At 47.3% G+C, this 23,068-nt stretch overlaps 1 protein-coding gene across 2 annotated transcripts; it reads right to left on the bottom strand.

The window, feature by feature from the left end:
* Nucleotides 1-1,348: 1,348 nt before the first annotated feature.
* On the bottom strand, nucleotides 1,349-4,721 carry LOC120661330 (MDIS1-interacting receptor like kinase 2-like). 2 transcript variants are annotated; one of them, XM_039940153.1, is made up of 2 exons: nucleotides 1,867-4,721; nucleotides 1,349-1,787 (listed from the first exon to the last, which is right to left on the bottom strand). In XM_039940153.1, the coding sequence occupies exons 1-2, from the start codon at nucleotides 4,580-4,582 to the stop codon at nucleotides 1,429-1,431; spliced, it is 3,075 nt and encodes a 1,024-aa protein (XP_039796087.1). In that variant the 5' UTR covers nucleotides 4,583-4,721; the 3' UTR covers nucleotides 1,349-1,428. The 2 variants fall into 2 exon arrangements, with proteins under 2 accessions (XP_039796087.1, XP_039796088.1); XM_039940154.1 differs by having other exon boundaries at nucleotides 1,564-1,741.
* Nucleotides 4,722-23,068: the final 18,347 nt, after the last annotated feature.

Here is a 23,068-nt window from a genome sequence, read left to right as displayed (position 1 = left end):
CCTCACCTTCTTTGAACGTCGTTTCTCATGCGCGCACATGCGGGTGCAGAGTCGTCGTACTCTGTAGTCGAGGACGGTGACCCTGATCCACAACCTGGAAAGAAAGGGGAAATGTTGCATGTGTGACTCTGTGAGTAACCACGTGATATGTGTTTAGGTCTGCCTTGCAAGGTTAACAAATTCGATTCGAATCGTCCGCTTCTCACGGTTTGGGACTGCTTAACCCTTCTGCTACATAGAGTAAGAAGTGAAAGATGATGATGATGAATATGGTTGGTTGAATGTTGAAAGATAATTGTTTCCCACCATGTATGCTATTGGATAGATGCTCATCTAGAATGGTTAATTGAACTAGAACCTGAAAGCTAAAATTTGAAATTAAGGATCTACTCTTAATGCTTTTCGGCAAAACAAACCCCTCAAGTAAAAAGCCTTGCATGTCTAGATAAAGGGCTAAGTATACTCTTAGTCGGGTAAGCCTTGCTGAGTATTATTGTACTCAGCCTTACTTGTGGCTTTGTTTTTCAGGTGGTACATCTGAGGATGTGATTGATGTCATGTATGGGCTTCATCATGACGTCTTCTATCGTCGCTAGACTATCGTGTATTTTTCTGCTGCACTTGAACTTTGTTGTCTTTTTATAAATTCAAACTTGGTTTGTAATATTAATTCAATTTCATACTCTGTACTATAAAATTTGTGGAATGTTGCATTCTCTGGACTGCTTTGTTGATCCTGTTTCAAGTGGTTTAATCGGGATTTTACCCGATAGCACTGCCGGATTACTCCGTTTTAAGTGCGTGTTAACCCTAGTTACTGTTTCGGTGATGGTTAGCGCACTTAAGCCGGATTAATTTAGGCGGGGCTGCCACAGGAACATGGGGTGGGGGGGGGGGAGGGGGCAGGTGGAGCGGGGAGCCACCGCCACCCTAAGAGCGAGCGGCGGCGGCGCTCCATCTTCAAGACCGCCATCCACCCACGCTAGGCCCGGCACGCGCGGTGAGCGCCGCGGCGCCGCGGTGGATCGATTAGGCCTAGCGGTGAGCGCCGGATTGATTCGGCCGGGTAGAACCAGGGAGCGGTCTGCGACGCGCGGCACTAGAGCAAGCGGCGGCGTGATTTGCGAGGGCGGTGATTTGCGTGGGCGAGGTGATTAGGCCGGCTGGAGGGTTATGTGAATTTGTGGAATTTCAATGTCCATCTTTCCAACAGGTGGGAATACTGTAAGGGGTAGCGGAAATATTTTTAGATGGTGACTTTAAAAGTTTAGGATCCTTATAGTATAGATTACATCGGTTTTTCTTATCTCAAAGTTACTTTTATTTTAGGTGCTCTCAACCACCATCATTTCATTGTTTCCATCCATTCTATTTCATTGTGAAAATAAAGCAGAAATCCTTCTTGTTTCTCATATGTGTAACACTAGTTTACACTTCTCCATCCTTTTGCCTTTCTAGTGTAAGGTCACAAGGAGATGTGGTAAAAGAACAATAATGGTGGTCTTTCAGTTTCTGATAAACCTCCTGCATTTCTGGTCTAGACATAGGCGAAGGATCCAGGCATGCAAGTGCTACTTGGACAAGCAGAGAAATTTCTCCCCTCTCCACCAATGTTGGCGATGGTGGATGCTTGTCCAAAGTCTCCATTGCAAGCTTGTGATGATGTCCTTGTAGGGAAGTATGGGACTGCAGCTCACTAGGGTACCTCCCCATCACTATCTCCAGCAGAACCACACCAAAGCTGTAGACATCACATTTCGTTGTCACCACTGGTGTGTGTGAAAGCTCTACAACAAAGATAACAACACTACAATGAAATGAGGAACATGGTTATAAAGCAAGCTGCAAAGAGACATAACCACATACCTGGGGCTATATAACCATATGTTCCTGCTAGTTCACTCCAATTTGATGAATCAGGCTTTATGATCTTTGCTATGCCAAAGTCTGAAACATAAGCCTTAAAATCATTGTCAAGCAAGATATTGTTACTTGTTATGTCTCGGTGAATTATTGGCGGGGTGCATTCATGGTGTAAGTAATACAGAGCTTGAGCCACGTCTCTTGCAATGGCAACTCGTCTCTCCCAGTTCAGCTCCTTTGCGATCTCCACATTTTCCAAGCATGCATGAAGGCTCCCTCTATCAATATAATCATACACTAAAAATTTATACTTTGAATGCGAGCAAAACCCATATAACTTTACAATACTTCGATGCCTGATCCTGGTCAACACATCGATTTCACTCATGAATCTCTCTCCAGTTTCATGAAGCTTTTTAACTGCAACCAATCTCCCTCCTTGTAGCTGGACTTTGTAGACAGTGCCACATCCGCCTGACCCAACAACGTACCTCTCACTGAAATTTTCTGTTGCTCTAATGATATCCTCAAATGCTAGTTTCCCATCAAAATTCCACACTGATAACACATCTTTTGTATCTGTTGTCGTTTTCTTTTGTGGTTTCTTTCTTCTACATATAGTCGCAATAACTCCAACTATTGTGAAAATCATAAGTATGCACAAAGGAATGCTAATGGCTGGAACCAAGACATGAGTCCTAAAATTGTCACGACCCATAGATGGAGATGAAAAGCATGTTGGAAGGCCAGAGAGATTACCACAAAGGCCCTTGTTGTGGACGAACCATCCCATTGAGGCATTAGAAAATATTCGTCCTCTTGGAAGAGGACCTTCCAAGTTGTTGTATGACACATCAAGGATTGACAAGCTAACCATGCTGGAGAAAGATGAAGGTATGGTCCCATTGAATTTGTTATGGGAGAGGTTTAAGAGCTCCAAGATCACCAAGTTCCCAAGCTGTGCGGGTATCCCGCCTGTGAGTTTGTTGTTGCTGGCATCCAATGCAATCTGCAGCTTCCATAGACTACCAAGGGTTGTTGGCAAATATCCAGTCAAATCATTGTTGTTGATCCGCAAGAATAGCAGCTCCGTGCAACTGCCAAGCTCTTGTGGTATCGACCCAGTAAGCCTATTCATATATACATCAAGGTACTGCAAACTTCTCATCTGCCCAAATTCTGGTGGTATATGACCAGAAAATTGGTTTTGTGACAAGCTCAGACTGTACAGGTGGGTTAGGTTGCCTAATTCTGGTGGTATGTTGCCAGTCATGTTGTTATTGTGGAGTAGAAGTTCCTCCAGTTTTACTAGTCTTGATAACTCAGGCGGCAAACTTCCAGTTATCATGTTGCTTGCCATATCTAAGATGGTCAAATTGATGCTTGAAGCCCAGGATTTAGATAAATGGCCATGAAGTTTGTTCCTCTCTAGGTTTGCAAACCAAAGGTGTGGGTATGGCCCCAAACTTGCTATGTCTCCTGATATTTGGTTTGATGCCATGTCAAGTATAAGCAGGCTCCTGCAAGTCTCGATGTCTCTAGGAATAGGGCCAGTGAACATGTTTACAGAAACAGTGAATTGTTTGAGGTTCCCCTGACTGCAAAACCCAGAGGGCAATTGTCCCGACAGAGAGTTGTTAGCAAGATCGAGTACTGCCAGCTTTGTAAGATTTGAAAATCCTAGAGGTAGGGAACCGGACAACTTGTTACTAAAGATTTGAAACATATTCAAATCCGTGAGGTTGGTGAGAGTTTCAGGAATTGAACCTGAAATTAAATTAGTGGCTAAATGCAATGTTTGCAGGCCCACCAAACTACCAATCTCAGCTGGGATTGAGCCCACCAGCTTGTTTTCATACATCCAAATCTCGTAGAGGCTACTAAGGTTCCCAAAGCTCGGTGCAATACGGCCAACAAGCTGGTTTCTGCTCAACTGGAGACTCTGCAAGTGAATAAGCTTACCTAGAGTAGATGGAATTGGACCTGATAGCTGGCTATAGTAAAGGCGTAGGAGGCTTAGTTTGGTTAAGTTGCCTAGGCTTTCCGGTATTCGGCCGCTCAAGAAGGCGCCACTTAGCTGTAAATACTCTAGGCTGGTGAGCTTGCCAAGCTCCTCAGGAATTGACCCTGCGAGCAAGGTTTGGTGGATGATTAGTTGAACCAGCCTAGTTAGGTTGCCAAGGGATGCAGGGATGGTTCCTGTGAGGTTGTTCAGAGAAAGCTCCAACACGCTAAGGCTTCCCATGTTGCCCACCTCCCATGGTATCTGTCCATGGAGCCGGTTGCCGGTGAGATCAAGGTGGGAGAGTTCACCTAAGGAGGCGATGGACCGTGGGATCTCACCAAGAAGGTTGTTGTAGCTGAGGTCGATGTACTGGAGGAACGGGAGCGCGGAGAAGTTGAGCTCACCGAGGTGGCCGTTGATGCCAGCGTTCGGCAGGTCGATGCGGACCACTGCCCGGGGCATGGCATGGTGACCATGGTGCACGGCATCGCAAACAACGCCTGTCCAGTTGCTGCCGCACGGGCTGGTCCCTGGCCGCCATGAGTCCAGCAGCGACGACGGTGAGGTCCGTAGGGTGGACTTCCACTGGAGGAGTGCCGCTTGCTGGGACCATAGATGCACACCTCCAGTGGAGTTCGAGGCGTTGGCGTGCAGGAAGTGCAGGCATGGCTGGAACATGGCCAGAGTAGCTATTAGCGTTAATAACACACCCATGGCAAAAAGAGCATGCAGGTAGCCTGGGATCGATCAGCTTGGCTGGAGAGCGTTTATAGGTGACTAGTTGCTGGGAGGCTTGATCGTGCATTGATAGAACTTAGAAGAGGCAAACTCAAGCAAGTGTGTACTCAGGGGCGGAGACAGAGGGCGGACAGGGGCCTGGCCCCATAGTCTCCAAATTTATATTAGAAATTTAAATTTTGATTAAATTTTTATATAAATTTGTATGATTGGCCCCTCTAATAATGAAAAAATCAACTTCCTAGCTCCGCTTAGGAGGTCCTCACAGCCGGGCAGCGATCACGACTTGAACGGGAACAGCGGCGAGCGTGACTTGGCCGGTGCGAGTCCGCTTTACTCGGTCATCAACTTATGTGGAACGGTTGGGGGTCGCTCTCGCGATAACCATAAAAATTCCAGGGAGGCAGTGGACTTCCTGCGCACGTGATGTCTCGGTCAATCTCCCTGCGTTTGCTGCCTCTCTCTCTCTATAGTCTGATTCAGAGCCAGAGCCGGTTGGCGTATGCGTAGAGAGAGGCCCAGGGGCGCAGCCAGCCGATGCAGTCGCCGGTGTCAGCTCCGTTAGAAAACGTTGTCAATTCCCTTGATGAATAGGGCATAACAGCGATTTGTCACTGATTGCTAAAGAAATCATGGTCGTCAGCTGACCATGACAAACAAGCCTGGCTCCGCCCCTGTGTGTACTCAATACTACTTTATCGAGTATTCTGCTACGACTTCAGGGGCACGGGCATCATGTGACTTGGGAGAGCTTTTTTTTTCAAACGTGATCGATCACGGAGTAGACTTTTGTAGCATCTGCCCCGTTTCGTTTTGGATTGTATCGTATGAACATAGAAATAATGGCTATGTATAGTCAGATCTACCGGGAACTCCGAGACAAAATTGTAGAAGAGCCACAACAGAAGATCAATCGACGATTTGGATGTGAATGAAAGCTACTGTGAAAGGTTCCTTTTTTGTTTTTGTTCCAATATTCGCACCCGGAGTGCCACCTTTGAATATGTATTCCAAACGTACTAAGCTAACTGCAGTTCTTGCTTTGAAGGAGTCTCAAACTTTTTTAATGTTTTACTATACATATATAAAAACTGTAACATTTTTATCTCTACAATAAATTTATTTTACAATTATATCACAAGATAAATCTTATGATACTTATTGAACATTATACAAATTATATTAGTTATATATAGTTAATAAATTTCAAATGTTTTGACTTTAAAACAAGCGAGATGTGTGGTTATTTTCCGGAGTGATTATATATTTTATCTGTGTCATTATTGAATGTTGTTATATATAATTTACATGATTGAAAGGTTACAATTAAGCCATATATATGCAGATGCCACAACTCATGATCTTCTATTTTGCATGAGTAACATGGATAGTGTTGGTGTAGCATACTACAAAATAGTGTGCACAAGACATTGATAGAATGTTTCAACAAAAACAACCCAACTAATCTATAGGATGTTTGGACGATAAGGTTTGCTCATTCACGCATTGCTACAAAGGTTGATGGCCTGTGTGCCCGAGTTGTGGGCTACCTATGCCATCTGGCATGGAAAACGATCGCAGTGCAGCTTTAAGAGCACATGCTAGCAATTATAGAGGGTACGTCTTACTATTATTAATTGAAGGTTCCACATTAATTCTTACCAGATGTGCTAGAAATTTTTTACTATTACTAATTGGAGACTCTACGTTATTTCTGTTGCGCTAGAAAAAAAAGATAAATGCTAAAAAATCTCACATTAATTAGAAAGATCTAGCCATCAAATCTATAGGCTCTCACGATCTGTAACCATTAGTCTATTTTATTTTATAAAAAATTACCCACCTCTGACTATTACTAATTGGAGGCTCCACATTAATTCTTACTAGATGCGCTAAAAAAAGATAAATACTCAAAATTTCACATTTATTAGAAAGATCTAGCCATCAAACCTATAGCCTCTTGCGACCTCACTACTAGAGAACGGGCCATCGGTCTAGATCAAAAATACCACCTGCTGTTTCACCCGGTACTAATACGAGCATCAGTACCGGGTACAACGACAGCTGGTACTTTTGATATGGACCAATAGCCCGAGGTGTCCAGGGGAGCCTTTGGCACCGGGTCATGGCACAATCCGGTGCCAATGATTAAGAATTGGTATCGGTTTATGCCAGAACCCGGAACTAATGAAAGAGATACCTTTTAGTCTCGGGTGGTAGCACGCACCAGCACTAAAAGTTGAGTTTCAGCACCGGTGGAAACAACCACCCGGGACCAAAAGATTGTGGGCGGCCTCTCCCTTCTAGATATTTCTAAGTTCCTGACCGTCCTCTCTCTTACCGCTCTCATTTCTCTACCTCTCATCTCTCTACCTTATCTTTGGAGTGCGTGGGCAGCTGGGCGCTACCGCCGTCACCGTGTGGGCGTGGGTGTAGGAGCCCAGCCAACTGGACGGCGCTGCTGCCGTGGGGCGCAGGAACGCGGGAGCTGCGCCGCGTTGCAGCCCCGTCGGGTGTCGAGGGCCTCCCCCGACCTGCCGTTGCAACGGCCTCCCCGGACCCGTCGTCGCCGTGCCTCGCCGCGCTGGGTGCCGGTGCTAGCCTTCCTCTGGCCGCGCGGGGGCCCTAGATAAAGAGAGCCCGGCGGTAGCTCGGTGAGCGCGCGGGCAGCTAGCCACGGGCCGCCGCTGTCGGGCGCGCGGGCCGCCGCTGCGGGAGCCATTCTTTCCTTCTTTTTTGAAACTTCTATGAAATAGAGATGCATGTGGATTGTATGGATTGTATCAATCTTGTAAATGATTCTTGAGTATTTTGTGGGATCTATAGATTTTGTATCAATTGATTCAGTATTTTGTGGTTGATTCTTCGAATGATTGTTGGCACTACCGATGAGGGATCCGATCGTAACAGGAGAGGATACCAGGAAATGGGAGAGGATACCAGGAAACGGGAGAGATGCGAGAGTAATGGGTGTGGCGGCTGTTGGTACTGGTTGCTAACCAACCGGTAGCAAAGGGTACCTTATGTACCGGGTGATTTACCCGGTGTTCTAGACAGCCATATTTGGTCTCAATTTCATAGTACCGGTTGTAAAACCGGTACCTAGGCTCATTTTCAACCGGTACTGATGGTCCTTTCTCTAGTAGTGCCTGTAACCATTAGTCTATTTTATTTTGTAAAAAATTACCCACCTTTGCCTATTACTAATTGGAGGTTCCACGTTAATTCTTACCGGATGCGCTAGAAAAAAAGATAAATGCTAAAATTCTCACATTTATTACAAAGATCAAGCCATCAAATCTGTAGGCTATCGCAACTTGTAACCATTAGATCTATTTTATTTTATAAAATATTACCCACCTTTATCATTATTTATAGAAAAAAATAAAAATAATAAGAAAACCCAATATTTATGGCCTAACCATCGACAATTTACCGTGGCCTAACCATTAGAGCATCTCCAAGAGATTACCTAAAAATCCTAGCTAAAAAACTAGGTAAAAACTAAATAGCTACCTAAATGGTTGAGTAAACCAACAGATTAGCCAAAATATTGTATATTTATACTCAAATCATCTTCTTCGTCCAATCTTCCTCCTCCATCTCGCCGGAACCGGCCACCGCCCTGCGCAAGCAGCACCCGACAGGGGAAGAGCGACGGCACGGAGTCAGGCCGGCCGGGGAGGGCGATGGGGCCGAGCCTCGCTGGAGGGGGGGCCGGTGGCACGGAGTCAGGTCGGCAGGGGAGGGCGACGGGGCCGAGCCTCGCTGGAGGGGGGTGACACGGCGGCCCGGTGTTGTGCTGGCAGGGGTGGGCGGCGGGGCGGAGCCGCGCCAACAGGGGAGGCACGACGACTGTTGGTGTCTCTTATGCTCAATTTGAATAGGTATTCTGCAAGCGCACAGAATCATCGGTGTAGCACTTCACCATGGAGTATTCCGGGGTATCGTGAAAATCCTCAGGGAAGCACTATGGTAAAGTGTATCATAAATTATAGTGATGACCTTTACTAGATCTATCAACCGACTAATTTAGCAGGGGTAAGCCAGATAACGGATAGGATAAATGGCCAGTCTATGACCATCTGACACACATATGGATGGCAACGGGCACAGTTTACCCGCGTGCCCGCGGGTAAAAACCCGCTAGGGCGAGGATACGGGTTTCAATTTACACCCACGGGTACGGGTATGGGTTTCAATTTGTGCCCGCGGGTACAAATATGGTGGGCACAGAAATGTCCTACCCGTGCCCGTGAACCCGCTTAAGATCCCTGACATGTGGACCTCGTGTATTAAATATATAATGGGGAAGCATCAAGTTTTCTAGAGTTGCTTCCATTTCACTCCTCCCCCACGATTCCAGCCACCTCCCAGGCCCTCCCCACCGCCGCCGCCCCTCCGATCTGCCCACCGCCACCGCCCATGTAGAACTTCCCACCGCCGCCGCCCCTCCGGTCCTCCCAACTGCCGCTGCCCCTCTGGCCCTCCCCGCCGCCGCCCCTCCAGTCCTCCCAACTACCGCCACTGCTCCGGCCTCCCCCGCCGCTCTAGCCCTCCCCGCCGCCGCCGCCCCTCTGGCCCTCCCCAGGTGGCCGCCGCCAGCTGCCCGATGACGTGACCTTGATTCAACCTCGTCCGCATCTCCCTCGTTCCCCGAGGTCCTGATTCCCCGACCGCCCCACCACCGTCTCCGGCTCTCTGGCGGTCAGCGACTCCGCGTCTCCGACCCTCGTCTCCGCCTCCGGTCGCTCGGTCCGCCCTCGTCTCGAGCTCCTCCAAGCTGCCGCCGCCGCCGGCCTGCTCTTCGGCGTCCGACCACCCTCCATGCCGCCACCGCCGCCAGCCCACCCTCCAAGCCTGCACCGCTCGCCCGCCCCCAACCCCCAGGCCTCAAGCCCCCAGGATAGGCGCGGTCGTGAGGAGGAGGCGAGCAGGGAGCGGCCACTGGCGCCTGAGCCCAGCCGTCCGCCGCCCCTATGGATCTCCTAGGTATTGCGGGTATGCGGGTACCCGCGTGTACAGTGTACCCGCGGGTGACGGGTACGGGCATAGCATTTCACTCGTCGTGGGTCGCGGGTGCGGGTACGGGTTTGAGGGTAGCCTTGCGGGTGCGGGTCTGTACGCTCCTTACCCATGGGTAATGTGTCTGTTGCCATCCATAGACACACAGGAGACTCTATACCTTAGAGAGGTAGCAGCTGGGAGGACAACTAGCGAGAAAGGATTATGTTGGTGTTTACCACCAAGCCTACTCAGGGATACCCTTAGCAGTAGGGTTTGTAGGTAGGGATCGATGGCTCTGGAACTCGATGGTGCAAGGAACACGAAGATTTAGACAGGTTCGGGCTGCGAGTTGTGTAATACCCTACGTCCTGTGTGGTGGTTTGTATTGCCTTAGGTGTTGATGTGTTTCGAGGGGGTCCCTGCCTGCCCTTATATATCCGGGAGGACAGGGTTACATGGAATGTCTTAGCTGAATATAGTTGGAGTCCTTCTACAACACGATCGGGTAGTTTTCTTGTACTGCAGCTAGTTCTACGCCTATTCGGATAGTTACAAAAGAGGTAAGGTACATCCATGAACTATCCCTTACTCTAGAACATTCTATGTATGTAAGCAGTCCTGCTGCCCCGGGTCTGACAAGCCCCCGAGCTCTTCGTAGCAGAGTCTTGCAGGCGTCGAATACTTGGCTGGGTGTCTTCGAGATCTTCGAGTAGTCAGAACATCCTTCTGGTTGCTTCTGACTCTTCCTTCAGATACGTCGAGTAGTCCTTTAAGTACTTCCGTTTGCTTTGAGGCTATGAGGTGCTCAAGCCCCGAAATCTTGATCATATATGGTGCGTGAAGTACTCGCGCTCCATATGGAGTAGCCCCCGAGCCTTAGGTTGAATCGTAGAATCAGGTTGAGGGTCACTTCAGTCTTTTTCTTCTTCTTTATTTTTCAAAAAAATTGAAAAATAAATCTCTGATACATATATTCTGCAGCCCCCGAGTCTTGAATTTAAATCCCTCCATTTAGATTTAAGAATCAATGTAAACTCGTGGCAACAACTGAAAACTTCCCCGAGAAGGAGAGAATCCGTTGGCATCCCAAATATTCACAAAATTACACCTGAAGACCGTATAAAGCCAGTTGAAAACTTCCAAGGGTTTCACCTCTTGAACTCCTGGCCGCCGTCAAACTTAGATTTCACATTTGCCTCTTCTCAGTCAAAATCCAAAAGCCCCTCTCGAAGCTCCCGAGCCAAAACTCGTGACTTTGAGATGACTCCCAAGAAGAACAAATCCAAAGTTGATGAGGGAACTGTCGCCAATATGTCCATAGGTTGGCGTAAAAGCAAGATGTCTGAATCATTGGTCCGGGAGTTAGAGAATATGGGTCTCCTCCAAGAGCAGGACGTGAGCCATTGGCGCGCTGGTGAAGGAGAAGATTACCCCATGGAAGGTACCCTTGAAACCATTATGTTTCGCGATTTTGTAGAACGTAGTCTCACTCTTCCCGTGTCAGAATTTTTCTATAGACTTCTTCAGTTTTGGGGAATTCAGTTACACCATCTCACTCCCCAATCCATCTTGCATCTTTCAATTTTCACTCATTTCTGTGAGGCATTCTTTGGACTTCTCCCCCATTTCCATCTTTTCCAACATTTCTTCTTTCTTGTTCTAATCCCTAATGCCGCCAATCCTGCCGTCGTCGGGGGATGTGAATTGGTACTCCGCCCTAAGGACCGAGGCGAGTACTTGGCTTATGATCCGTCAGGTCAAGGAGCCGAGTGGAAGAAATTCTGGTTCCATGTTGAAAACTTTGAATCCTCTCTTCCAGAAAGGACTGCTGGTGCCCCCCAAGTCTAGGAGATCTGGTCGAGTAGAGGACCTGGTGGCAAGCAAGTTGAAGCCATTCTTCGTGCGATTTCCATTATTAAGAAAAAAGGAGTCACTGAAGATCATGTGGTCTTCTCATTTATCAGTCGTCGGACGCAGCCTCTCCAGCTGCGAAAGCATCCTTCCTTTAGATATGAAGGTACACAGGATCCCACTATGATGTCCTTAGAGCCATTGGCACAGTCTGAAGTAATAAAGAGATGTTGCAAAGTACTCGATAACTTCGACAAGTCTTTGACGCTTCCAACACTCTTCTCGGCACAAAATCCTCCCGAGAATGCCTGGGTACGTGCTTTGGATACCATGTCGAGTACTTGTAGTTAACCAGTTTTGATCTTCTGACTAAGTATTGACTTATTTCTGTAGAAGAATTATAAATCCTGGTATTGTATGCCTCCGATTTCTGCAAATGCTGATTTTGACGATAGCAAGAAATGGAAGGTGGCTCCCGGATCAATATTGCAGAGGAAAATTCCTCGTCTCGATACCGGCGAGTAAGTATATAATATTTTCTTGATTGTATCCCATTTGCCTCAGCTTTTTATTCAGAATCTTGCTTGGCTTAGGGCCCAACATCTTTCGTCGCATGAAAAAGATCAAATCCAAGACTTCCGCAACTGGGTGTCGAGTGGTTCGGAAGAAACTAGTCGATCAGCCCCCGATTCTCCTATAATTGGATTGATCGAGACTCCGACTGCCAGTTTTCCGAGTGCAGACACAGCTGAGAAACCAAGCGCACCAAGCCCTGAAAAATCTGATACTCCTGCGGCTGCTGAAAGAGCCTCCAAAGCTGGTGGATCTGGGAGTAGTGAAGCAGAAGGGTCAAAAGGTCCTTCCGTTCGATTGGTGCCCTTCCAATCTATGCCTCAGTCAACCCAGGAAGAGTTGGGAAAAGAACTGTTTGATGATCCGCTGTTGTCTCTAGACAACATGAAGAAACTTGCAGATTGTATGCAGTGGAGCTTTAAATTTACCAAGGTGAGACTTCTGCCACTATTTTTCTTCGTCGAGTAGTTGTTGATGTCTGACCAGGTTTGCCTTGTATACTTCAGGATGTAGCCAATCATTCTTTCTTGAAGTCTCATGCTTTATATAAGACTATAGACAATCGAAAGATCTTAGAGGAGCAAAAGGCCATGATTGCCAAACAATTGGATGAAGCCCTTGCTGCTCGAAACAAACTTTATGAGGCAAGTCAGCAGCATCATCTGGAGGTTTGTGACATGATGCGCTAGATTAAGAATCGTGAGGAAGAAAGATCAAAGCTTCAAGAAGAAAATTCCAGGCTTTTGAAGCAATTGCAGACTGCTCAAGCCTGTAAGCACTTGATCTTTTGTCCTGATTTTGCTTTGTCATATCAATATCTGAGATATCTTCCCATCAGGTTCTCCTGAAGACCATACTCGACTAATAGCAGCAGCTCAAGATCTTGTGGATGTGGTTGATACTGAAGAAGAATCATCAAGTGGCAAGTCCTTGGTGGAGTGTTTGGAAGAAGCTCCTCAGAAATTTTTTTGATGTTATGACGGCTACTTCCTAGAATTATCTAACCCACATGATAGGAGTTGTCAAGTCATACTTGCCTCAGTTTAATTTAGCTCCGATAGCTAAAGGAATAGCTCCCTGTTGCTCTGATGAGAAATTCCGAGAGTATTGTAAGGAATCAAAAGTGATTGCAGAGGAAATTCTGAAGAACATGGCAGAGTAGACTGCTTGTAACAACTCTTATAACCTTCAGTGAGCTCTTGTCGTTGTTCATAGCTTGTATCCTGTTGGTGTGTCTTCAGAAGCATAATCTAATACCATAGGATAAGTATGAACTAGTCGATCAATCGAGTAGAATACCCGCATGGAGTAATCCTTAAAGTTAATCAGTTAGGATGAGTCCCGTTTGGACTATCCAAATAGAAAAAAACTTGTAAAGATACCCATGAACTACTCGATCAGGCGAGTAGTGTGTCCTTACCAAGGACTGGAGTAATCCGTAAGACAAAACTGTTAGGTACAAACCCCGTCGGGCTACCCAAGACGTAAATGTCATAGGGATATCCAAGGCTTACTCGAGCAAAGCGAGTAAGGTGTCCTTTAATCAAGGACTGGACTAATCCTTAAGGCAAAACTGTTAGGTACGAACCCCGTCGGGTTGTCCAAGACGTAAATGCCAGAAAGATATCCAAAACTTACTGGAGCAAGGCGAGTAAGGTGTCTAACTTGTAGACTGGAGTAACTACTAAGATTGACCTGTTAGGGCGAACCCCGTCGGGTTGCCCAAAATGAACAAAATGTAGTAGTATCCATAACGTACTCGAGCGAGCGAGTAGTTTTGCATTGACAGCAATGCTGGAGTTCCTCATAGTTGACCTGTTAGGATGAACTCCGTCGAGTTATCCAAGATGGACAACTAGTAAAGGTATCCATTCACCTTCTCGAGCTAGGCGAGTAGGTTGTGCCCTTTAAAGGAAAGGATGCGGCTTGTTTAGTTGTTCTGATGAAAAACTGTATAAACTTATCCTGGACTGGTGATGCTGTAAGATTGCCTTTAATGTAGTCGATATGTCGATAAGAATCCTCACTTTATTAAAGAAATCAACTAACACCACTAGTCTGCTTGGATCAAGGATAAAACTTGCGCAAGTGCTCAATGTTCCAAGAATTCAGTACCTCATTGCCATCTGCATCCGTGATTCTGTATGAACCTGGTCTTGTAACCTTAGTTACGATGAAGGGACCTTCCCATCTGGAATTTAACTTGTGCAGTCATGTTTCATCCTGAATCCGGCGAAGTACTAGATCTCCAATGTTGAAGGATCTTTGCTGGACGTTGCGGTCATGATAGCGTCTGACTCCTTGAAGATATCTAGCCGATTGAGTTAAGGCGTTGACTCTGGCCACTTCGACTGAATCTAGCTCCAGTTGTCGAGCTTCGTCTGCTTCTCCTTCTTGATAGGCTTCTACTCTTGGGGATCTCCACATGATATCCGCGGGTAGTATAGCCTCTGACCAATAGGTAAGGAAGAAAGGAGGTTGTCCGGTTGCTTTGCTAGGCTGGGTTCGCAGCCCCCCAGACTACATGAGGTAGTTCTTGAATCCACTTGCCACCTTTCTTGGTGTTGGCGTCGTAGAGTCTTTTCTTCAAGACGTTGAGTACTAAACCATTGATGCGCTCAACTTGACCATTTGCCCGAGGATGAGCCACGGAAGCATAATTGACCTCGATGCAGGAGTTGTCACAGAAATCCCAAAATGATTATGACGTGAAGTTGGAGCCAAGTTCTGTAATAATAGTGTGAGGAAAACCAAACCGATGGATAATGTCGGAGATGAAGTCCACTGCTCTATTTGATGAGATCTTGACAATAGGCTTGTACTCGATCCACTTGGTAAACTTGTCGACTGCTACCAGCACATGATTGAATCCTCCTGGAGAGACAATTAATGGTTCGATCATATCCAAACTCCAACAGGAGAACGGCAATGATGGAGGGATTGTTATCAAGTTTGTGTGCTGGGACATGAGTCTTCTTGCCAAAGAATTGGCAGCCAGGGCACCATCTGACCAAGTCTTCTGTGTCCGAAACAGCGGTTGGCCAGAAGAATTCCGACCTATACGCCTTGCCGACTAGTGTCCTTGATGCAGTGTGATTGCTGCAAACTCCTTCGTGTATTTCTCGTAGGATGTCTTTGCCTTCTTCAAGGGTAAAACACTTTATGAGGATGCCTGAAGCAGAGCGCTTGTATAGGTTGTCGCCGACGAGGACGAAACCCTTGTTGCGCTTGGTGATGCGGGCAGCTTCAGCGCTTTTAGGATCAACATGTGGTGGAAGCTTGAATTCCTTGATGAAATCAATAAACTGAGTTCGCCAATCTTCATCAATCATTAGCACTTCTCTGACTGTGGCCGGGGCCTCCGTGTCAGTGGCTTGTTGGCTTTGTTCCTTGACTGAAGGATGGTGAAGTTCATGGACAAAAACTCATGGTGGAACAGCTGCTCGAGTGGACCCAAGTTTGGAAAGGACATCAGCTCCCACGTTATTGTTGCGATCGACGTGGTGGATTTCCAATCCTGAGAACTTGTTTTTGAGCTTTCTGATTTCTGCAATGTATGCGTCCATTGTATCCTTGTTGACGTCCCATTCTTTATTGACTTGTTGAACGACGAGTAGAGAATCGCCGTAGACGAGTAGTCACTTGATGCCGAGAGATACTGCTAGTCGGAGGCCGTGTAGCAATGCCTCATATTCAGGTTCATTGTTGGAGACCTTGAACAAAATTTGGAACACATACTTTAATTGTTCTCCCTTGGGGGAGATGAACAAAACTCCTGCGCTGCCTCCATCGATCTTGAGTGAACCATCGAAGTACATCACCCAATGCTTTGGAATATTCTGGGGTGCTGGAATTTGATTTTTCCGCCATTCAGCCAAGAAGTCGACTAGTGCCTGTGACTTGATTGTTGTTCTTGGCTTGAAGTTGATTTCCAAAGCTCCCAGTTCAACTGCCCACTTTGAGATTCGTCCAGTGGCATCCCGATTGTGGAGTATATCCCCAATGGGAAGTCAGTTATGACTGAGATCTTGTATTCGTCGAAGTAATGCCGGAGCTTCCTGGAGGTGATTAGAATTCCATACAGAAGTTTCTGAATTGATGAGTATCTAACCTTTGATGCAGAGAGTACTTCGCTGATGAAGTAGACTGGTCTCTGAACACCGTAAGCGTGGCCTTCCTCTGGGCGTTCGACTACTATCGCCGTACTAACTACATGGGTAGTCGCAGTAATGTAGAGGAGTAATTCCTCACCGAGTAGTGGAGCTGTTAGAATCGGCGGTGACTGGAGATGATACTTGAGATTCTCGAGTGCTTCCGTGGCTTCTGTAGTCCACTCTAATTTGTCTTGTCGCTTTAAGGGTTTGAAGAAGGGTAAACCCCGTTCGCCAATTCTGGACAAGAATCGATTCAAGGCTGCCATGAAGCCTGTAAGCTTCTGGACATCGTTGATAGTAGCTGGAGCGTCCATGGCCATGATGGCATTGATCTTCTCTGGATTAGCCTCAATTCCTCGGTTACTGACGATGAATCCGAGTAGTTTTCCAGAGGGTACACCAAAGACACACTTGGTTGGGTTGAGCTTCCAGTGGAATTTCCGGAGGCTGTTGAAGGTCTCTTCCAGGTCAGTAATGAATTGATCCTGGGTCTTTGTTTTGACAACGATGTCATCAACATAAGCTTCAACATTGCGATGTAGCTGATCGGAGAAGCATAGCTGTATCGCACGCTGGTAAGTAGCGCCAGCATTTTTCAACCCGAAGGACATGGTCTTGTAGGCGTATGCCCCATAAGGGGTGATGAAGGCCGTCTTGATTTGGTCTTCTTCTTTTAGGGTGATCTGATGATACCCTGAGTAGCAGTCGAGGAAGGATATCAGGACACATCCTGCTGTCGAGTCGATTACTTGATCGATACGTGGCAGCCCAAAAGGATCCTTCGGGCAATGCTTGTTTAGATCAGTGTAGTCGACGCACATCCTCCACTCGTTGTTCTTCTTCTTCTGGACGAGCACAGGGTTGGCCAACCAATCAGGGTGGTAGACTTCCTTGATGAACCCAGCTGCGAGTAGTTTTGCCATCTCTTTCTTGATGGCTTCTCGCTTGTCCGATGAGAACTGCCGTAACTGTTGTTTTTTTGGTGTTGCTTTAGGGTCGACCTTCAAGGCTTGCTCGATCAACTCCTTGGGCACCCCTGGCATATCCGTTGGTTTCCACGCGAATACGTCTCGGTTGGCCCTAAGGAAGTTGACGAGCTCGAGTCCCTATTTGTCACCCAGTCCTACTCCGATGATCGCTGTTTTGGAGTCGTCTCCCTCTTGTAGCTGGATAGTCTTGGTGCCCATACCATTGGTTGGTTTAACCGATAATTGGCTTGGCTTCTTGGAAGGCATCGGCTCCTTGAGTGAGAGTTCTTTAGCAGCGGCAAGTATTTCGCTGACAGAGCTAGGAACCCGGATAGTGGAAGCATGATCTATTGCTTCCTTGTCGCACTCGAAGGACTTGAGGAGGTCTCCCCATAGTGAAAGGACTCCTTTGTTGCCTGGCATCTTGAGGAGCAGGTAGACATAGTGCGGTACTGCCATGAACTTGGCTAGTGCAGGTCTTCCTAAGATAGCATGATAAGAGGACTCGAAGTTGGCTACTTCGAATTTAATGTACTCTGTCCGGAAGTTCTATTCTGTACCAAATGTGACTGGGAGGGTAACTGAGCCAATTGGAGTAGAGGAATTTTCGGGGACGATGCCATAGAACGGTGCCTTGCTTGGATTAAGCAGATTCATATAGTTGAGGCCCATCTTTACCAATGTGCTTGCAAAGATTAGGTTGAGCCCACTTCCGCCGTCGATGAGTACTTGAGTAAGCTTGGAGCCCTGAACGACTAGATCGAGTACTAGCGGGAATGTTCCAGGTTCAGAGAAGCTGGTCCACTGATCCTCCCTGGAGAAGGTAATGGGGACCTCGCTATATTTGAGTGGCCTCTGAATTGCTGGTTAGACTGAGAGGATCTCTCTGAGTAGGAGCTTCTGAGCTCGCTTGGAGAAGGTAGAATCTCCTCCAAATATGACGTTGACGACGTTTTGCTGCTGTTGGAAACCGTCACGGTCTTTCTTGTCGTCTTCATCATCTTTGTCTTGTTCTTTCTTTGGAGCAGTTGCAGGTGCTGACTGGAAGGATTTGCATAGGATCGTGTACTCCCACATCGAGTGGTTGCTCTTGGGGTGGATTGGACATCTTTTGTTGTGAAGTATCTTGTCGAACTGGTCATGCAGTTTGTTGCCCTTCTTACCGCGCGGTGTGCAATCCATAGTGCCGACAGTGTTGTCAGGCTTATGCTTACGTGTAGGATCCCGCTAGTTGCTGGGCCCTCCACGGTCGTTGTGGCGCTTCCTGTTGTTGTTGCTATTGCGATGGGGAAAGCGACTGCGTTCTTGCTCCTCTTCATCTGCCCAGCGCTGCATCATGTCACGTAGATCTACCACTGTTTTGGGCCGATTACGCCCAAAATCGCGGTATAGTGACTAGACGGTGATGCCGCTCTGGGAGTAGTCGATGACGTCGTCGGCGGTGATGTTGGGGATGGTGGCTCTTGTGTCGAAGAAGCGCTTGATGTAGGATCTGATTGACTCGCCTTGCTCCTGCTTGATCATGGATAGGGCGTGACGAGTAGCTACTCGATGTAGCGACCCTTGGAAGTTGTCGACGAACGCCTTCTTGAGGTCCTCCCACGAGTGTATTGACTCGCGCGCCAAGCTTTCGAGCCACGTGAGGGGTGCGGGCTCCAGGGCTATCGGGAAGTAGAGGACCTTGGTGTTGGTGTCTTCCCCTGCAACACTAATAGTGGTCGAGTATAAACGTAACCATTGAGCAGGGTCTTGCTTACCGTCATACTTTTGGATGTTCGTAGGCTTGAAATCCTTCGGGTACTCGATGTTGTCGAAAACCTTGCTCAGGGCTTGGAAGCGGTCGGAGTTGTCCGCAAGTTGCGCTCTGCGTCTTGCGTTGATGATGTCCCGTGTGTCCACAATGGAATCGGCTACCTCTTCCCTGTTGTTCCCACGGTTGTTGTTGTTGAGGTTTGGCTGAGGGCCAGGAGCTTGATTTGCTTGTGGTTGGCCACCTCTGGGGCGATGATTACTTGCAGCTTCCTGATCCTCTTGGTTTCTTCGGTTCTGCTATTCCTACTGCTGTTGACGCTGGTGGCCTCCAGGGGTATGGCTTGCTTGAGGTATTACTGTTGCAGTAGCCCTTGATCGCGTACCGTGAAGCGAGGACAGGGGGTTCTATTTCTCGAGTTGTTCAATAGCGTTTTTGGTGAGATTTATGACTCGTTCCAACTCGGGATTCTGAGGCATCGTCATGAGTCACAGGGTTGCTTCTGTCATTGCGGCGATTGGTGTTCTGAAGATGGGATCCGCAGCATTGTTAAATTCGTTGTTGAGGTTGCGTGGCGGGAGATGAACACGTTCGGCCACACGAGTCCTGCGCACTTCTTTGCGTTGATTCCTTTCTCTGCGAGCTGTACGAGTAACTTCGTCTTCATGAGCTGGAGCATCTTGGGTCAGGTGGTCTGCTGAGATCTGATCCAAGGCTTCATTTGGATCATGGTGACTTGGAGCACCTCCGGGATGGATGATTACCGGAACCAAACGCTCCTGAGATAAGCTTTCCATGTCTGATTCATAATCAGCTAGGACAGTTCCACCGGAGCCAGTTTCCCTCTCGGTTTCGAGGGGAGTGCCGTGTTGAAACGGGAGATCATCAATGTTGGCGACTTCTCGCAGGTTATCGAGTAGTTCTGCGAGAGTATGGCCTCGCCAAGATTTGGGTTGCATCATAGCCAGCGCATTGGTGATAAAATCCAGGCTGTCTTGAGGTGACTCGACTGGATCTGAGTAAACATCAAATACGGGTGCCTCCCGGCTAGCGGTGGCTGGTTGGTTTTTGATGTGAAGTATGCGATCCAAGCTATTTTCATAGGAGGATCTAATCATCTGTTTGTAAACAGACGATGAATTGCGCAAACCAAAGACAGGTTGCGCGATAAGAGTCCCAATCCGAGTGGATTTCGGTTTGAGATCAATCTGAGTCCGAGTAGAACTCGAGTTGTTTTCGAGTTCCGATTCGATCTCCTTGGCAAAGTCGGGAAGCAACATGACGCCGCGATCATGAGATCTGGCGCTCTTTTTTGAGTCTTCTGACGTGGAGCTCTTCAGCGTGGGAGAGTTGGTTAAGTGGCTATCGAAGCCGCTTGATCCATTGGCGATGCAGACCCACGAACCGAAGATGAAGGTGGCACCTCTAGGAGGCGTCATGGTGCTGAAAGGGAAAGTGGCCATCGAACTCGCCGAGTCCCCTACCTGGCGTGCCAGCTGTCGGTTTTTACCGCCAAGCCTGCTCAGGGATACCCTTAGCAGTAGGTTTGTAGGTAGGGATCGACGGCTCTGGAACTCGATGGTGCAAGGAACACGAAGATTTAGACAGGTTCGGACCGCGAGTTGCGTAATACCCTACATCCTGTGTGGTGGTTTGTATTGCCTTAGGTGTTGATGTGTTTCGAAGGGGTCCCTACCCGCCCTTATATATCCGGGAGGACAGGGTTACATGGAATGTCCTAGCTGAGTATAGTTGGAGTCCTTCTACAACACGATCGGGTAGTTTCCTTGTACTGCTGCTAGTTCTACGCCTATTAGGATAGTTACAAAAGAGGTAAGGTACATCCATGAACTATCCCTTACTCTAGAACATTCTATGTCTGTAAGCAGTCCCGCTGCCCTGGGTCTGATAGATTCCTAAAACACTTCTAAACTACTGAGCTAGCCTCACTAGAACTAATCTAAGCTTCTGCCTTGATGCCGACACTTGGAGCTTACTTCGGCGGCCTAAGAGAAGGACTCAAAAAGGGATGAGAAGGGAGTCTGACGTCCTTTGGCAACTACTGCTATGAAAGCACCCAAATGTGGTGGACTACGAGGGACGGATAAAGCTGTCACTACTTGCCGCCTACCACTGCGGTACCGTGGGGTGGAAGTGGAACACACTTCCTAGTTAGCACTGAGTAAGACACCACGTCTGCTCTTGGTACTAGGATTTCTCTTGAGGCCTTCAAGAGAAATCCCCTCAACCTAGTGAACTAACTTGAGTTCACTAGTCCGGGCGAGAAAACCTGTAAGACAAGCTCCGACAAGCAAGAAAGATAACTTAAACTGGATGAGAGGTAAACTACTCCCGCAGACAAGTACTAGTACTTGAAAGGATAAAGAACTTGTAGAAAGTAAAGCTGACTCAAGTAAATAAAGAAGATTACTGATATTAAAATAGTCAAAGGAAAAGATACAAGAGCTTTATCGAGCTCCGATGACGACTCCGGATCCCCGAGACAAGCTCGACTCGACTCTAACTCCCAACTACTAACCTACTCTAGAATTGAAAAGAGAGAGATGCTCCTTATGAGTGTGTGTTTACAAATGATGGAGAGGGTCCTGTTTATAGCACTCCAAGGTCGGTAAATAGGTATCCGCTGCAAGATCACGCTACCTTGGCCCTGCTGCCATCTGTCCACGGACTTTGCGTGGACGGCTCTTGATCACTCCAGGAGGTCAGTAAGTCGGGTAGTTTCCTCGGATACCAGATTCTAAGGCCGGGCGGCGCGGGGGAGGGCAGGCGGCCTAGCTTCGGGGCCTGTTGGCCCTCCGTTTCGCTGATGTTGTAGATCAACGCTCCACAATGCCTCTGAGTTGGGTAGTTTCCCCATTTGACAATCTGGGCACTGGCTTGTGGGTCCTTTGCTTGATCCTCATGCCTTCCGGGTCCACCGACTGAATCAGGGATATTCGCCTCGCTTAGGAGCACTATGAACATGTCACGTTACTCCAAAAAGGATTGTACCCCTGTATGTTGAGGTGTCAGGCCGGCCGGCACAGTTGAGGCCGGGCCGCCTGGATTTTCTCCGTTTTCGACCATCTTTGGACTGTGACTTCCTGCAGGCACAACTCATCCAAAACATGTGGAAGTTATTAGAATCAAATAAAATATGTATGGAACATGGTGCAAGAGCTCGATTTATTCCCAAGAAGTTGACGGTCAGAACATGAAATAATTGCCATCAACACCCCCCACAAGCTTAAACTTTTGCTCGTCCTCGAGCAAAGCTTAACACTGAGGCTCGGTGGATCAGGAGTTGCATCAATATTTGCCCTCTGCAGGTACCCTGTGCACATCATATCACTCAATTCGTATGTACGTCGAGTAAGTTGGCTCATACCTATTTGTTCTGGTTGATGGGGCTTATTTCACATTTCATCCCTTGTCTTGAGCGGTTGGAGGACTGAACAACCTTCACCGGAACATTTTTTCTATTTTCTTGTTCAGGTTCATTCTTGGAATATTTTGCAAATATGCACAATTATGGTTAAGGTTCCCTGAAGACACTCTCAATCGCTCAAGGTATCTGATCCTCACCATAGTCAAAATTTGACCAATTCTTCCTATTCTAAGGCTGATATGTGGAGTTTTAGGTAGGAAGAGTGTGACATACCTTGATTACCTGTATTGCCGAGCCGAAGAGTGGTTCGCGAGAGGTAGGTACTTAATCAAATTCCAATCTTATGGAATCACAAATGTCCAGGGGAGAGGGGGAAATGGACTCAAACTTTTGGAAATATTTTTGGATCATTTTATTTGAACTTCTCTTTTGAACTCTTTTGCTAAGGATCATGGGTACTTCTTTTTCATCATTTCTCTTTTTTTCTTTTTTCTTTTAAATTACTCCATGTCCTTCTAGATACAAATATTTTAGAGGGAATTTATGAAAACCTTTGACCTCTTTTTGAAATAAATAGGCACATAGTGGAGATTTTGGACTGAAGTTGTGGTGGAATTATCTGACGAAAGTGGATGGCAATACCCGGAGTAGGTGATTGTCATACTAGACATTTTGAGGCTAGCAAAGAAATGGGTACGCAAAGGAGAAAGACTGGCAGATGACAAGTACCTTTCCTCAAACGAACTCACCATTCGACAAAGCTCAAAGCAC

Source organism: Panicum virgatum, chromosome 2N, assembly GCF_016808335.1.
Source record: "Panicum virgatum strain AP13 chromosome 2N, P.virgatum_v5, whole genome shotgun sequence".
In the NCBI taxonomy this organism is placed as follows: Eukaryota; Viridiplantae; Streptophyta; class Magnoliopsida; order Poales; family Poaceae; genus Panicum; species Panicum virgatum.
Note: the sequence above shows the minus strand (reverse complement) of the source record. Positions and strands in the feature narration are given on the sequence as shown.

Excerpts from the sequence above, each read along its gene's own strand:
- LOC120661330 (XM_039940153.1), bottom strand. The coding sequence starts at position 4,582 with ATGGGTGTGTTATTAACGCTAATAGCTACTCTGGCCATGTTCCAGCCA. Across the intron at positions 1,788-1,866 it reads ATATGGTTATATAGCCCCAG|AGCTTTCACACACACCAGTG; the intron begins GTATGTGGTTAT and ends TCTTTGTTGTAG.